This window comes from Chrysochloris asiatica, unplaced genomic scaffold (assembly GCF_000296735.1).
Source record: "Chrysochloris asiatica unplaced genomic scaffold, ChrAsi1.0 scaffold00085, whole genome shotgun sequence".
NCBI classification, from domain to species: domain Eukaryota; kingdom Metazoa; phylum Chordata; class Mammalia; order Afrosoricida; family Chrysochloridae; genus Chrysochloris; species Chrysochloris asiatica.
This window is the reverse complement of record NW_006408603.1, coordinates 9,399,491-9,415,396: the sequence shown is the minus strand read 5'-3', so window position 1 is coordinate 9,415,396 and position 15,906 is coordinate 9,399,491. Positions and strand designations below refer to the sequence as shown.

Here is a 15,906-nt window from a genome sequence, read left to right as displayed (position 1 = left end):
CCCAAGCCATGGTATTTTCAATAACCTCATATGCATGCAAAAGCTGGACAGTGAATAACAAAGACTGTAGAAGAATTGATGGTTTTGAGTTATGGTGTTGAAGGAGAATACTGAAAGTGCCATGGGCTGCCAAAAGAACCAACAGATCTGTGTTGGAAGCAGTGCAGCTAGAGTGCTCCCTGGAGGCCAAGATGGCCAAACTTCGTCTCTCATACTTCAGATATATTGTCAGTAGGGAGCAGTCGCTGGAGAAGAACATCATGTTTGGTAAGGTGCAGGGTCAGAGAATAAGAGGAAGACCCCCAGCAAGATGGATTGGCAAAGTGGCAGCATCAGTGGGCTCCAGCGTGGCAGCAATTGTGAGGTTGTTGGTCCAAGATCGAGTAGTGTTTCCTTTGTTCTGTTGTGCATTGGGTTGCTATGAGTCGGTATCGACTCGAAGGCACCTAACAGCAACAAGTCCACAAGGTCAGCAGTTCAGATTCATCAGCCCCTTGGAAACCTTATACAGGGTCGCCATGAGTCAGACATGACTGGACGTCACTTAACAACAAAAGTAACATCTCTTAGAGCAGAGCTGGGCAATAGAAATATAACATGAGCTATATATGTAATTGTAAATTTTCATGTAGCCACTTTCAAAAAATAGACACATTAAATTAATTTTAATAATTAATTTGAATCGATATATCAAGAAATGTATTTCAGTACAAAGAATTATTGAGCTATTTTATATTTTTTGGTACAGTTTTTCAAAATCCATGTATATATATTTTATATTATTGTTGTTAAGTGCCATCGAGTTGGTTTTGACTTACAGTGACCTGAATAGGGTTTCCAAAGAGCAGCTGGTGGGTTTGAACTGCCAACCTATGGTTAGCAGTCCAGTGTTTACAATGCCACACCAAGACTCCATATTTATAGCATCTCTGTATTCAGACTAGCCATATTTCAAATGCTTGATGTGTTTATAATGTGAGTTGGAATCTACTTACTGGCAGTGGGTTTGATTAGTGCAAGAAAGACTCAAAGCCTTTCCAGTGATGTTCAAATCTGCATGTGCATCAAGTGAGGTGTTTGTGATGAAGAATTTGTTGTGAGTAGCTGTTGGTTCAATCCTTTCAAAATGAGGGAAGATTACTTAACATTAAAATAGGGCTTTGAAACAACCCTGAATTCTGCTCAGAGAATTCTGCTAACCACACTGCTTTCAGTTTGTTGTCCACAATCCAGCTAATAATCTAAGTGCAGCCTTAGAGAGTAGCTATATCTTGGGGCTATCTCATTTCTAATCATCAATTTTATATACTAAAAGACTTGATTTTTGCTATGTTGCCTATAGTGCTTAAGATTCAAAACATCCAACTTTTGTTAATCAGAGTTATAAGAGACTGATGAACCACAATACCAATATGTTAATTTAGACCAGAATACCCTCTCTTCCCTAGTGGAAACTAAATTATTCTTAAAACTACTAGAGGAGCATTGTGTCAGAGCAAATGAAATTACGTTATGTAACCATTTTAGCATAGAGATGTAACAACCAAGTCCTTGGGACTAGAAACATGACTGCCCTTTTCTAGATCCCAGTGCACACCATATAGTTTCTCTGAATGATTTGGGCAGGATGCAGTTACTTGAGTATTTTTCAGCTTTTATTAGCATGTGCTACTCTTGTCTTTGTGCACAATGAATAAGGAAGATTGTAGAAGAATTGATGCCTTTGAGTTATGGTGTTGGAGGAGAATACTAAAAGTGCCATGGGCTGCCAAAAGAACCAATAGATCTGTTTTGGAAGAAGTGCAGCCAGAGTGCTCCTTGGAGGCCAAGATGGCTAAACTTCGTCTCTCATATTTTGGACATATTGTCAGGAGGAAACAGTCACTGGAGAAGGATATCATGCTTGGTAAGATGGAGGGTCGGAGAAAAAGAGGAAGACCCCCAACGAAATAGATTGACCAGGTGGCAGCATTGATGGACTCAAGTGTGGCAGCAGTAGTGAGGTTGGCCCAGGATCGGACATTGTTTCGTTCTGCTGTGCATGGGATCGCTATGAGTTGGTTCCGATTCGATGGCACCTGACAACAAAAACAACAACAACTCTGTCTTCAAGAACACTGCTCTGGTAGTGTAGTGGTTACGAATTGTGCTGCAAACCGCAAGGTTGGCAGTTTGAAACTACCAGCTAGCTGTTACATGGGAGAAAGATGAGGCTTTCTGCTCCCGTAAAGATTTACAGCCTTGGAAACCCTGTACAGGGTTGCTATGAGTCGGAACTGACTCCACAGCACATAACCACCACCACTCTGTCTTTGGTGATATCACTCCAGATTTTTAATTTCAGTCTCAGAGTGGCCTTTTCCTTGTCACCAAAAGCCAATAACATAATGTGCCAACTCAATCTGGGACTCTAAATCTATAAGGTTTCACAGCTTCTCCTAAGGTGGATCTTTTAGCTCTGTCTGCATTTTAGCCTTGAGTTTAGATCAGAAATAAGGAGCTATGGTTAGGAGATATTGTTGTTAAGAGCTGTCCAGTGGGTTCCAACTCTTAATGAAACTGTATAGGGCTTCCACAAAGTGGCTGGTGAATTTGAACCACCAACCTTGAGGTTCAAACTGACTTTGCAGTCCAGTGCTTATCCTACAGTGCCACACCAGGTTAGGGGATAGGAGTAACTTAATTGTGTGCATTTCTCTGGTATATTCTTGGATTCTTTATTCTCAGGCAGATTTCGAGCAGACAACTTGAACAAGCTGAAGAACCTATGCAGCAAGACAATTGGAGAGAAAATGAAGGTAAGATGGCAGCAGCCCATTTTATGTTTGAGCAGAGGTATTTTCCTTAATTAATATGTACTAATAGCATTTCTAGCGGGCTCTGGTAGCGTAATGGTTACGAATCGGGCTGCGAACCTTAAGGCCAGCCGTTTGTAACTACCAGCCGCTCCGCGGGAGAAAGATGAGGCGTTCTGCTCCCGTAAAGATTTACAATCTCGGAAACCCTGTACATCGTTGCTATGGGTCGGAACCGACTCAACGGCACTTAACAACAACAACAATATCATTTCTAATTGAGTGTCTAATTCTGTGAGATACTGAATTTCTTACCAAAGAGAGAAAATTATTAAAGAAAGAACTAAAAGATACTGTCAAAGATTGGTGAATCTATCTTCAGGTTTTCAGATCACATTGTTCCCACACTGGTTGTTTATCATTGATTCTATTCTTGCTATGGAAACATAGGTTCTGTTAGTAATCCCTTCTAGTTATTTCTTGCACACTCCACATGGTGCCAGAAGGTACACTTCTGATTTTTTATCCCAGTATTGTCATGTTTCTTGATGAAAAGAGCAGGTAGGAAGTTCAAATCCCACCTTGTCTTTGGCTCTATGGCATTAGGCAAGTTAACTTCTGAGGCTCAGTCTTCACATCGGTAGGTTGATAATACTGAAACTCACCTAGCCATAAAAGCCCATTCCATTGAGTTGATTCTGACTCCTGGCCACCCCAAGGTGACTCACCTACAGTATGTTATTGTTGTTAAGTGCTGTTGAGTTGGTTCTGACTCATAACCTAACCCTATATAGGCTTTCTGATGGCTGAGAATATTTGCTGCAGCAGAAAGCCTCATCTTTTTCCCACGGAATGGTTGGTAGGCTCAAACCGCTGACCTTGCAGTTTGCTGTCCAATGCTTATCCGTACAGAGCCACCACACTCCCCATTGAGTGGATTCCAATTCATAGCAATGACTATAAAAGATAAAGTAGAACTGTCCCCTAAGGTGTGGTGCTATAAGATAAGCACTGCACTGTAAAGTTGTTTGAACCGTAAGGTTAGTGGTTCAAACCCACCAGCCACTCTTTGGAAACCCTATACAGGGTCACTATGAGTCAGAACTGACTCATTGACAACAACTCATTAGCAACAACAGCAACTAATCTGTACTGAACCAAACCACATCTTTCTCCTGTGGAGCTACTGGTGGGTTTGAACCACCCACCTTTTGGTTAGCACCTGACTGTTTAAGCTCTGCACCACCAGCACTCTGCATAGTGTAGAATAGTGCGAGCTACATTTTTTAATGTAGAGAACTGGGCACAGTGCCTAGGACACTAGTTACTCAGCAATTGTTTGTGACAGTGAATGACGAGTATTTCTGGCCTTTACGCAGAAAGCCCCTGATAGTTAAATTTCAGCTCAACTTTTACCTTGGTATCCAGAATTGTTCCTGTTTACCACCTTTCTTCAAAAATACCTTTTTAGCCCTTTTATAGACTTTTAAAGACTATATTTAATACACTACATAATCTGTATAATGTTTAACTTATAAAGTGTGAAGGTTTTTTGTTTCTGTTTTTCAATTACCAAATTTTGGAACCTGATCCAGTAAAGAACATAACCAAAAAGATTATGTTGGGTTTCTAGCACCTTAACACTTCACTTCTGCATCCTATTCTAACTGTCTGCATCCTGCTGATGGTACTGCATTATTACACTTTTAGCTTGTGACTTGCTGTGGAACAGATAATCGTGTCGTTCTCCTCCAGTGGGACTCCTGATGCTTAAACATTTGCATATGTCATAAGTCCCAGAATTCTGTGCCTCCTCCTTGTGCACCCTGCACCTGTATTAGTGTTAGTGGGTGTTTTTTGTAGCAAGAAGATTGGCTTGAGTGTTTTCATTTATCTGTAGCACTGCTAACCCTGCAGGGAGTATTTGCTCTCTTACTCTCCATTGAAATAGTTGTAATTGTGCTTTAATTTAAAGTATTCAAAACCCTTTCATGTAGATCTCATTTTGATTTTGATCTCTACTCCAAACTTAGAGTTTATGTAGTACATTTATCCGGTATCAGAATAACCAAAGAAAAACCAAACCCACTGTCATTTGTGTTGGTTCCAACTCAACTACAGGGCAGAGTAGAACTGCTCCATAGGATTTCTGAGATTGTAAATCTTTATGGGAGGCTTGACCCACCGACCTTGTGGTTAGCAGCCCGATGCCTAACTCACTACACCACCAGGGATTTGTTGTTGTTATGTGCCGTGGAGTTGGTTCCGGCTTGGCACGACCCTGCACAGGGTTTCCGAGGCCGTAAATCTTTAAGGGAGCAGAAAGCCTCATCTTTCTCCCACGGAGCAGCTGGTAGTTTCGAACTGCTGACCCTAAGGTTAAAAGCCAAATTCATAATCACTGGTAGCGTAGTGGTTACGAATCGGGCTGTGAACTGTAAGGTCAGCAGTTGGAAACTACCAGCTGCTCCGTGGGAGAAAGATGAGGCTTTCTGCTCCTGTAAAGATTTATGGCCTTGGAAATCCTGTTCAAGGTTGCTATGGGTTGGAACCGACTCCACGGCACATAACAACGACAACACTACCAGAACTCCACACCACCAGGGATTGTTGTTGTTGTTTTTAAGTGCCGTGGAGTCGGTTCTGACTCATAGCAACCACCAGGGATACTAGATCACAAAACAGGTTTAGGAAAACTAAGGGTCTTGCTTAGAATCATACCACATGAATTAGTTGTAGAGGTCACCGTCAAGCAAAAATGCCACTATATGCCTGCCCACTCTGCCTGTAATGTCATTGTAAAAATCTTGAAATTTAGGCCATTTTATTCATCTACCACAGCATATTGGGCTATACTTGTTCTTATCAAGATTTATTCTGATATTTTCAGACCTTTCCAACTCTTTAAGATGATTTTGCTGTGTCACTGAGGGTGTGTGTCAGGTTATAGTTAGAATCCTGACTTCTCACTTTGATAGTTAAGGACATGTAATAGCATCTCAAGGATTTTGGTATAAACATAACTGCCTGTTGTATGTGTAAACTTAAGAAACAACAACAAACCTTTACATACTGAATGCGATTTCTACACAGCATTTTTATTCATAATTACAAAGCAAAATGTCAGTCTTATCAAATTATTTTCAGAAAAGTTTTGCTGAGGTCATATATCTTTTTGGCTTAAGAATTTGACTCCCTAAATGATCTTCTCTGTTGTTGTTCAGTTGTCATATAGACAGTTAAGACTTATGGTAGCATCCTTTATGGAGAAGCCTCCACGGCATACAGTTTTCAAACCTGTGGACTTTCGGAAGCAAATTTCCAGGCCTGTCTTTTGAGGCACCTGTTGGTAGATTCCAGTCATGACAGTAAGTAGTCCAGCACTTAACCATTTGTGTCACTCAGGAACTCTGTCTTCCCCACAAGCTCTGCAAGGATTAGAAATGCTTGTTTGATAAAATCTCTACAAAGACGGCTAAGGAGAGAAATTAGAGCAAAAAATCTAGCCCTGGTTATACTTCTTTCATTTTGCCAAGCTAGAGTGCTTGGGTGGTACAAACAGTACACTCACTGCTAGCTGTGAGAGGCTGGAGGTTCAGGTCTATCCAGAGGCACCTCAGGAAGAAGGTCTGGCAATCTACTTCAGAAAAATTAGTCACTGAACAGCCCCTGGAGCCCAGTTCTCCTTTGACACATCTGAGGACACACTAGTAGCAACCCCACAGCAGCTGGTAATTGGTTTGCGTGGCTTGCTCCAAACGTAGTAACAGATTCTGTGACTTTTTTATTTTTCCTCAAAAATTGTATTTTCCTTTACTCCCTAGTTTTCCATCATGTGATCCTTTTTGTTCCCTTCACCTCAGTGCTGAGATGGTTCTTCAGCAGATAGACAAGAGGGTCACACCCAGGCCCTGCCCTCACTACCTTTCTTGGCAACATCCGATTCATGAGCATCTTGAAACACATTCTCTCTTGATGCCTGTGACTGTTCTATGACATTATTCTCCTCATGGTCCTCTTGATGCTAACTCTCTGACCTCAGCAGGTTAATTGACTTGCCCAAGATTTAAAAACAAAACAAAACAAAACAAAACAAAAAAACAGCCATCAATAAGTGGCAGAACAGGAACTTGAAACTTTGACTTCTGGCTTCAAATATACTAGTTTTCCTCCTGTTCCATCTTTAGAGGAATGTTCTGTGAAGAGAAAGTGTGGTGATTTGTTTACACAATGTATTATTAATTTGGTGTGCACTGGTACTATGTCAGAGATTCTATTTTATTTCATGGTGTTGGGTTTTTTCCATCCCGTAGAAAAAGGAGCCAGTAGGAGACGAGGAGTCCATTCCGGAGGATGTACTGAACCTTGATGACCTCTCAGCAGACACTTTAGCTGTAAGTTAGCCACCTTTTCTGGGGCATTCACCTAGCTAGGCTGGGATTTCTGCTCTTTTGTCCTAACTGCTCCACAAGGCGCTGTGGAATTCTCAGATGTGCAGCTTGGAATTATCACCCTTGCTCCTGCTACACTCTGTACATGAGCGTCTATGAGACAGATTTGTAAGACAAGACCATCTTTATTCTGTGTGAAATAATTCTTCAGTTTTTTTGGAAGCTTTTTTCCATTTTCAATATGCTGCCAAAAGTCATTTTGAACACTACCCCCTCCTCTTCCGTGGACTGACTGTGCCCTTCTGCTGTATAGAACCTGAAAGTCTCACAAATCAAAAAAGTCCGGCTCCTTATAGACGATGCCATTCTGAAGTGTGATGCTGAGCGGATCAAGCTGGAAGCAGAGAGGTTTGAAAACCTCCGGGAGATTGGGAACCTTCTGCACCCCTCTGTGCCCATCAGTAACGATGAGGTAGGTATCCAGGCAGCAGCAGGCAGCCACCCTACATTGCTGCTCTGTCTCTCAGGTAGGGGCAGGGGTGGGAGGAGAGCCTTGAAACACTGACATTCAGTATAATAGGCCTTGTGTCATAAGCAGGCTCTTTGTCTGTTCCCTCTGCCCACCAATTGAGAATTGAAAGAGTCAGATCCTTGCTTGATTGGGAAGTAGCAGAGACAGCAGGTAGGAGGAGACTCCTGGCACCGAAATCTCTGCTAAATAGGACTGCTGTCCTCCACTGTGTGTTGCCCATGGCAGCAGCGAGTCTTGTGGGAGGGATCTGCTAAATCAACCTAACCCCCTTACCCCCATCCTGCTGAGAAGCTGCAGGTTGAAGGGAAATCTGCATGATAAAAGTTCCTGCTGAGCAGGAACTTCCCCAGCACAAAGCTGCTCCAAGCCCAGCTTTTGTTCCCTGACACCCCAGCCGTGGCTGGGCCCATCTGTGCCTCTTTCATTCATTCCCTGGTGAACGTTAAAGTTATTGCTGGCTGGGGTGTGCGGGGAGGCAGCCAAGCCGAGCCGACTCAGAGGTCAGGGCCCTGAGCCCGCCCTCTTGTGGCCCCGGGACCAATGAGCGCCAGGAAGAAAAAAAACCTACATTCTCATCAGCACCCCAGGCAATACCCATTGTCTGGGAAGGGTTGCCCTTGTGCAGCCTTTTCAAAAAGGAGCCATTTAAAAGGGTAAAAACAATAAAACAAGAAGATACTACAGATCTCTTGGAAATTCCTGATTCCAATTTCTAGACTCTTAGAGTTTATAAATTATTTTTCTTGTTAAGTGCCTTGGAGTCACTTCGGACTCAGAGTGTCCCTGTATAGGGTTTCCAAGGAGCAGTTGATGAGTTTGAATCGCCAACCTTGTGGTTAGCAGTCTAGTGCTGCAGTTCCACAGTTATTGTTTCTGTTAGGTGCCATCGAGTCAGTACCGACTCAGAGCAACCCTATGCACAATAGAACAAGTTTGAGTTAAGAGAGAACATCACAAGCTAGGTTGCTCCTGGGATAGGCTTTGGAAAGATGGAGATTATTGAAGTAAGAAATTGTGTTTCTTCCTCTTCTGGTCTTGTTCCTTTAGGATGCAGACAACAAAGTAGAGAGGATTTGGGGTGACTGTACTGTCAGGAAGAAGTACTCTCACGTGGACCTCGTGGTGATGGTAGACGGCTTTGAAGGCGAAAAGGGAGCTGTGGTGGCAGGGAGTCGAGGCTATTTCCTAAAGGTAAGAATTGGGAATTATTGGGGATAGAATTAGAAATAATTTTTTTTTTTTTTCCAAAAGAACCTAACCAACTTAAAGAGGCTCACAGATCCACCAATTGTACTTACTTGCCTTTCTACTGCTGACCCATTAGCAATTAAACGCAGTTCTCTTTTTAGCAGAAAAGAATGCCACCAAGTGATCCTACATGATGAAATTTACTAACTCAGTCAACCAAATACATATTGACTGTCCATTTTTGCCAAATCCTGTGCTTGGCACTAAGCAAAACTGATGACTCAAACCCAGGTCTCCGCCTTTAAGGAGTGGAGTGTAATTAGACAATGAGACAAGTCATAGAGAACCAGAATTGGCAGTAAGAGTGCCATGTTCTGCATAGGTCCAGAGGGCTGTGAACAGGTAGGTGGAGGTAACAGACCCAGAGCAGGTAGGGAAGAGAGCAGATGGATTCAGGAAAGCTTCCAGAAGGATATGGCAAAATGCAATAATTTTGGAAATGCTGTACAGATACAGTGAGGAACGCTACATATATACATATGAGACCAATGTATTTAAAATTAGCACAAAAAGCTGCCCTTGCACCGTGTGTGAATAATCCTTGTCCCTTACTTTGGTATCTTAAAGGGAATTCTCTTTAAGAAGGTCTTGCACTGATTCTTGTAAGGAACTCCTGGGTCTGTGTTGGCCTCTGTGCCCCGGGTAGTCACAGTCCAGGTATGTGTGAGTTGAGTGTCCATCCAGGCAGATGAACATGATGGCAACAAAACACTCTCACGAGTCCTGTGGATCTGCTCTTGTAGGGGGTCCTGGTGTTCCTGGAACAGGCGCTTATCCAATATGCCCTTCGCACCTTGAGAAGCCGAGGCTATACCCCCATCTATACTCCCTTTTTCATGAGGAAGGAGGTCATGCAGGAAGTGGCACAGCTCAGCCAATTTGATGAAGAACTTTATAAGGTGAGTGGCTGGGACTGCATGGTGGATTGCCTTCTTCAGCTAGGAAAGTCAGAGCAGCACTGTCCAACAGAAGTCTGTCATGACACAGGTGTTCTGTATCTGTGTCTCTTGAGCACTCACACACAATGTGGCCAATGCAAACGAAGAACTAAGTTTTTCCATTTTAATTTAAATAACCGCATGTAGCTTTGTTATTGTTGTGAAGTGCCTTCGAGTCTGTCCCTGTTCATAGTGACCCTATGTAGGGTTTCTGAGGCTGTCAATCTTCATGGAAGCAGAAAGCCTCAGCTTTTCCCAGGGAATAGCTGGTGGCTCAAACTGCTGATCTTGTGGTTAGCAGTCCAGTGCTTCTCCTTCACGTGGTGTTGTTAAATGCCTTCGAGTCGGTTCTGACTCACAGCAACCCTGTATAGGGTTTCCGAGGCTTTTTAAAAATCTTTGCAGGAGCAGAAAGCCTCATCTTTGGCTGGTAGGCTTGAACTATGGACCTGGTCATTCCCAGTCCTGTGATTGTCACATGGAGCCACTAAGCTCCCCGTTCTGTACAGGACGTGCTTTAACACAAGGCCCACTTGGAACAGGAGTGAGACAACTGCTTTCGGGCCCGTCTCATTTAGCTTATGTAGGGAGATAAGTTTAATAATTAGAGCCTTCTTCCCCCTGGATCTTGTTGGTAAGTTCAAAGTTATTATTTTGACTCAGAATGCACTGGGAAAAAAAGTGCTCTCTAAACCCCAGGCATTGATACAGTCTTGGTATCCTTCCTTTCTCCTCCTTCTAATGAGGGGAGGAATATGTCCGGGTATGAACCCAAACCTGTTTTACCTTCTCTTTTTTTCTAATCTCAGCCTCCAAGATTGGATAATCACTAACAACTGTTAAGAAGTATCCAGTGCAGCCAATATCATGGAGAAATATTAGGGAGTTGATGTTACCTGTGTTTCCTGTATCTCTTATCTTCTTAGATTCACAGACAGAATCACTGGTCTCAGTAGTGAGGCATTTTGGCTGGCATTCCTTACACAAGGTCACTGTTAGGTGTTGGCCAGTAGATTCCAACTCATAGTGACCCTGGGTAGCAGAGTAGAGCTGCCTCTTAGAATTTTCTAGGCTTTAATCTTTATCGGAGTAGATAGTCAGGTCTTTCTCGTACAACCGTCTCGGTAGGTTCGAACCACCTTTGGGTTAGCAGCCAAACATATATGCGCCACCAGGGGTCCTTCTTGCCTACTATGCATCTCAGTTTATTCAATAGAACTTTCTGTAATAGCAGAGAGGTTCTGTATCGACATGATCTAGTACAGAAGCCACCAGCCACATGTGGTTGTCAGGTACTTGAAATGTAGTTAGTGCAACTGAGGAACCAAGTCTTACTTTGCTTATTATTTAATGAACTTAAGTAGCCATGTGTGGCTAGTGGCTACTGTGTTTGACCGCACAGTCCTGGAGTTCTTCTGTGCTGTATGTGAATAGCCTGACAGAGGTTGAAATTCCCACTATCAAGAAGTGAAGTAGCTTTCCAGTTCCCCAAACTCTGACCCAGACAAAGTTTCCTCCCCACCTTTTTTTTTTTTAATTAAAGTAATATAACAACACGAAGTTTAGAAATATATGATTCTAACAGAAAAATTGTCATTTTTTATTTCTCTCTTTGAATCATTTTTTCATGCATATGTCCTTTTCATGTACATATAACCACAGTGTTCGAGGGGCTTCAAAAAGTTAGTGGGAAAATGGAATTTTTAAAAATAATGGGATTTTTCCAAAAACGTTTTGATGCCCTCTTGTTTTACAGATTGCCTTTTTATTCAGCCATATGTAATGGATTTTTTCTGTGTTACTACATGGTCTTTCATGGAGTCCTGTTGTGGTGCTATTGGATAAGCACTAGATTGCAAACTGTAAGGTCAGCAGTTCAAACCCACCAGCTGTTCCTTGGAATCTGTACAGGGTTGCTGTGAGTCAGAACCAACTCAACAGCATTTAACAACAAACATGGTTTGCATAGTCATCATTTTTAATGGTTATAGGCAGTCAGCTCATCCTCTGTTGAATATTGAAGGGCTTTCTTTTAAGCTGTAAATAAATGGCACAATGAACTTTTTCTGTCTGTACATGTTTTTTGTTTTAATTGCATTATTTTTTTTTTGCTAAACAAGAAAGTGCCTTCTTTATAAAGATTTTAACCACTAGACTAGTCCGTAAGCACCAAGAAAACAGAAACTAGATCTCTTTATGTCCAAAAAGGGCTTGCTCCACAAGCATTTGTGAGTGGACTTCCTTGTATTGCTGCCTGCACAGTTTTATTGCATGCCTACCAGCATTGACCATAATATGCTGTCCTTTCATATTTTATTTATTGCTGTCAGGTGCCATGGAGTCGGAACCGACTCATAGCGACCCCATGCACAGCAGATAAGGGAAAATCTGTTTCCCTTTCATCTGCATTTCTTTGATCTCTATCAGAAACCCCTTATTGGGCTGACCCATTCCCTCCTTTGTCTTTTTACCATCCCCTCCCCATTACATAGTGGTTACAAATCGGGCTGCAGAACTTAAGGTCGGCAGTTCGAAACTACCAGCTGTTCCACAGGAGAAAGATGAGGTTTTCTGCTCCCATAAATATTTACAGCCTTGGAAACCCTCCACAGGGTCACTATGAGTTGCTTCCGACTCCACGGCTCATAACCATCACCTTTCCTTCTTCCTGACTCCCCACCTGTACCCCTGGGCCTTCTTGTTTTCACCGAGGTCTTCCCACCTGGCTCTCCATTAGTAGAGGTCCATCTTCCTACAGGTGATTGGCAAAGGCAGTGAGAAGGCTGATGATAACTCTTACGATGAGAAATATCTGATTGCCACCTCAGAGCAGCCCATTGCTGCTCTCCACCGGGATGAGTGGCTGCATCCAGAGGATCTGCCCATCAAGTATGCCGGTGTGTCCACCTGCTTCCGCCAGGAGGTGGGCTCCCATGGCCGCGACACCCGTGGCATCTTCCGAGTCCATCAATTTGAGAAGGTAAGTTGATGATCAAGTTCTAAGTAGCTATCAGGCCATCAGAGGAAAGGCAGATATGTGTTGCTGGGGTCCACCCTCGTTGCAGTGTTTCCTCTTGTTGCCTGCACCTTTGTCTGAAAAGCACATGGTGGAGTGGCTGTTTTCACAGACTCGACCAGACTGTCTGAGTTTGTATGCCAACTCAGCCACTTACCGGCTGTGTGACTGCACAAATTGCATAGCCTCACTGTGCTCAGTTTCTCTCCTCTGTAGAATAAGGATAATAATAATACCTGTCCTAGGCCTGCTGTAAAGATTAAACTATTCAATATGTGCAAAACACTTCTAACAGTGCCTGGGATGTCTGACATCAGCTCTCTCTATTGTTATAGTTGAGGCAAGAACCCGTTTCTCTTTCTGGGTACCCCAGCCTCACCTGCCTCCCAGTGGGTGGAATAGGATAGGTTTTCATTGTAACAATGTCTGCCACCCTTCACCCTACACCATTGCCACTGTCTCCTTGGGCCCTTCTGCAGATTGAACAGTTTGTCTACTCGTCACCTCATGACAACAAGTCATGGGAGATGTTTGATGAGATGATTGGCACCGCAGAGGAGTTCTACCAGTCTCTGGGGATTCCCTACCACATTGTGAATATCGTCTCAGGTAGGAAACCTGTCAGCTTCCTTGCCTCCCTCTCCTGCACCCCACAGACACCACCCTCACCAACCTAGCAGCCACACAGAAATTGCTCACAGTCCAACTAATCATCCACGTTAATTAAAACATCACACTCTTCTCACTTGGGAGTATTTGGCGATAAGAATATCTGGGTGTGATTTCCCTTCTGGGGATAGAATATGAATTGAATGATCCTTCAGGCTTGCTAGAGGTCAGCCTTCTGACACACTGGCTTTCCTTCATGAATTCTAGGGGGTTTTTTCTCACAGGTTCTCTGAATCATGCTGCCAGTAAGAAGCTTGACCTGGAGGCTTGGTTTCCGGGCTCCGGAGCCTTCCGAGAGTTGGTTTCTTGTTCGAATTGCACAGACTACCAGGCCCGCCGTCTCCGAATCCGATACGGGCAGACCAAGAAAATGATGGACAAGGTAGGGGCTCCCAGGACGGTGGAAAACAGGGCCTTCACTAGAGGATAGATCCCTCTGATTTCTCAACCTTTGGAGTGCGAGAGGCCCCGCTGCAGTGGGGGAAAATTAGAGTTTCTCAATTGAGGCCAAAAAAGGGAACCCTAAAGTGACTTCTGCTGAGTCAGCTCTGGCTTCTTTTAGATCAAAACCTGAATCTACTCTGTGTTTTCTCTCCTTTGGACTTTGTTTTCTTTGATTCCAGAGGAAGAATGTTGTTGTTGTTGTTGTTGTTATGCGCCGTGGAGTCAGTTCTGACTCATAGCAACCCTGTACAGGGTTTCCGAGGATGTAAATCTTTACAGGAACAGAAAGCCTCATCTTTCTCCCGCGGAACAGCTGGTAGTTTTGAACTGCTGACCTTGAGGTTAGCAGCCCAATTCGTAACCACTATGCTATGTATCTACACAGAACAGATTGGAGCTAACACCTTTCCTCCTTCCCTTTTCTCACCCAAGAAGGCCTGAACCTGTGAATTTACCTTCTTAAGCCCAGTTTTCAGGAGTCCTGGTGTGCCTCTGTAGGATGTCTCCCACCCTACAGCAGTGGACTGTTGACCGCTACTCAGAAGCCCTGTACAGGGTCACTATGAATCAGAACCACCTCCACAGCATTTGACAACAACAGCAACAATCTTTTCCAAGTCAGGGGCTTTATCTAATAAGCAGTGGCTACCAAACAAAATTTGAGTTTAGAAAAGAGATATGAATAGGTCCTCTGGTTTGGGTTTGGATGGTTGCATTTTTCGCTCGGAGTAGATTGTTACTGGTCATGGGTAAGATCAGCTAGGAGTTGAGCTTCACCTGCTCCCCTGGACCTCTCTCTCCTCAGGTGGAGTTTGTTCACATGCTCAATGCTACAATGTGTGCCACTACTCGCACCATCTGTGCCATCCTGGAGAACTACCAGACAGAGAAGGGCATCACTGTGCCTGAGAAACTGAAGGAGTTCATGCCGCCTGGTAAGACAACCTGCCCAGCTCACCTTCCTTGTATCTTCACAGTCTTGTGAAGTACTGATGCCTAAGCAGGTGTTCAAACCCAGTCTCCAACATCCTGCCTACCCGCAGGCTTAAATACAGCTAGAATTCCGAGGGGGGAGACAAACATGAATGAAAGTAGTGACCATCATAGGCACCTCTTTGTTCAAAGAGCTCACTGTCTTACCACATTCTCCTCAGAGGTATTGGAGCTCTGACTTTCTGAGACGCAGGCGGTCATTTGGTTGGCTCTTCCCTCCCAGGTCTCCAAGAACTGATCCCCTTTGTGAAGCCTGCGCCCATTGACCAGGAGCCATCAAAGAAACAGAAGAAGCAGCATGAGGGCAGCAAAAAGAAAGTGGCAGCAGGAGATACCGCCTTGGAAGGCCAGCTGCAGAACATGGGGGTCACTGATGCCTGAACATCCCTTCCGGCCTGTTCTCCAGGCTTTCATTTCTGTCAGCTGGGATCTTCAAGGCTGCCCAAGGGCAGGGAAGCTCAGCACCCACTCATCACCCTACCCCATCTGACTGTGTAGCTCAGGGGAGCAGTCTGTGACATACGTACAGAAGATCTCCCGTGTCTTCACATGGGCCTAGGATTTCATCAGGATGACTGATGGAGCCATGTAATAAAGCATCACTGGGGAAGGCTTCTTACTCTGCCTTAGTCTTCTTCCCAGGGTTGTAGCCCTGCCTCTGACAAGTCTCCCTGGGACTTTACTTAGTTCTGCTGCTTGTTTGAGAAGGTAGGGGTAGATTTAATAAAAGCTCAGGAGGAAAGTGACCATCTCAAGTCTCATATACACAGGCTTGCAGGACAAAGACCAGTGGTCTCCTTTATAAATTTGTTTGTGCTGAAAAGCAGTGAGGTAGGGCTAGTTGTGTGTCATGGAGTTGCATCTGACTCAAAGTGTCCTG

At 43.8% G+C, this 15,906-nt stretch overlaps 1 protein-coding gene across 1 annotated transcript in view; it reads left to right on the top strand.

The window, feature by feature from the left end:
• SARS (seryl-tRNA synthetase) overlaps positions 1–15,700 on the top strand; it is a 20,958-nt gene extending 5,258 nt beyond the window's left edge. Inside the window, exons 2-11 of the mRNA XM_006865966.1 lie at positions 2,728–2,798; positions 7,109–7,189; positions 7,500–7,658; positions 8,766–8,909; positions 9,710–9,865; positions 12,663–12,884; positions 13,400–13,529; positions 13,814–13,971; positions 14,839–14,968; positions 15,250–15,700. Coding sequence (XP_006866028.1) covers positions 2,728–2,798; positions 7,109–7,189; positions 7,500–7,658; positions 8,766–8,909; positions 9,710–9,865; positions 12,663–12,884; positions 13,400–13,529; positions 13,814–13,971; positions 14,839–14,968; positions 15,250–15,407 — 1,409 coding nt within the window. The 3' untranslated portion in view covers positions 15,408–15,700. The remainder of the gene's footprint in view (positions 1–2,727; positions 2,799–7,108; positions 7,190–7,499; positions 7,659–8,765; positions 8,910–9,709; positions 9,866–12,662; positions 12,885–13,399; positions 13,530–13,813; positions 13,972–14,838; positions 14,969–15,249) is intronic.
• The last annotated feature ends 206 nt before the right edge of the window (positions 15,701–15,906 follow it).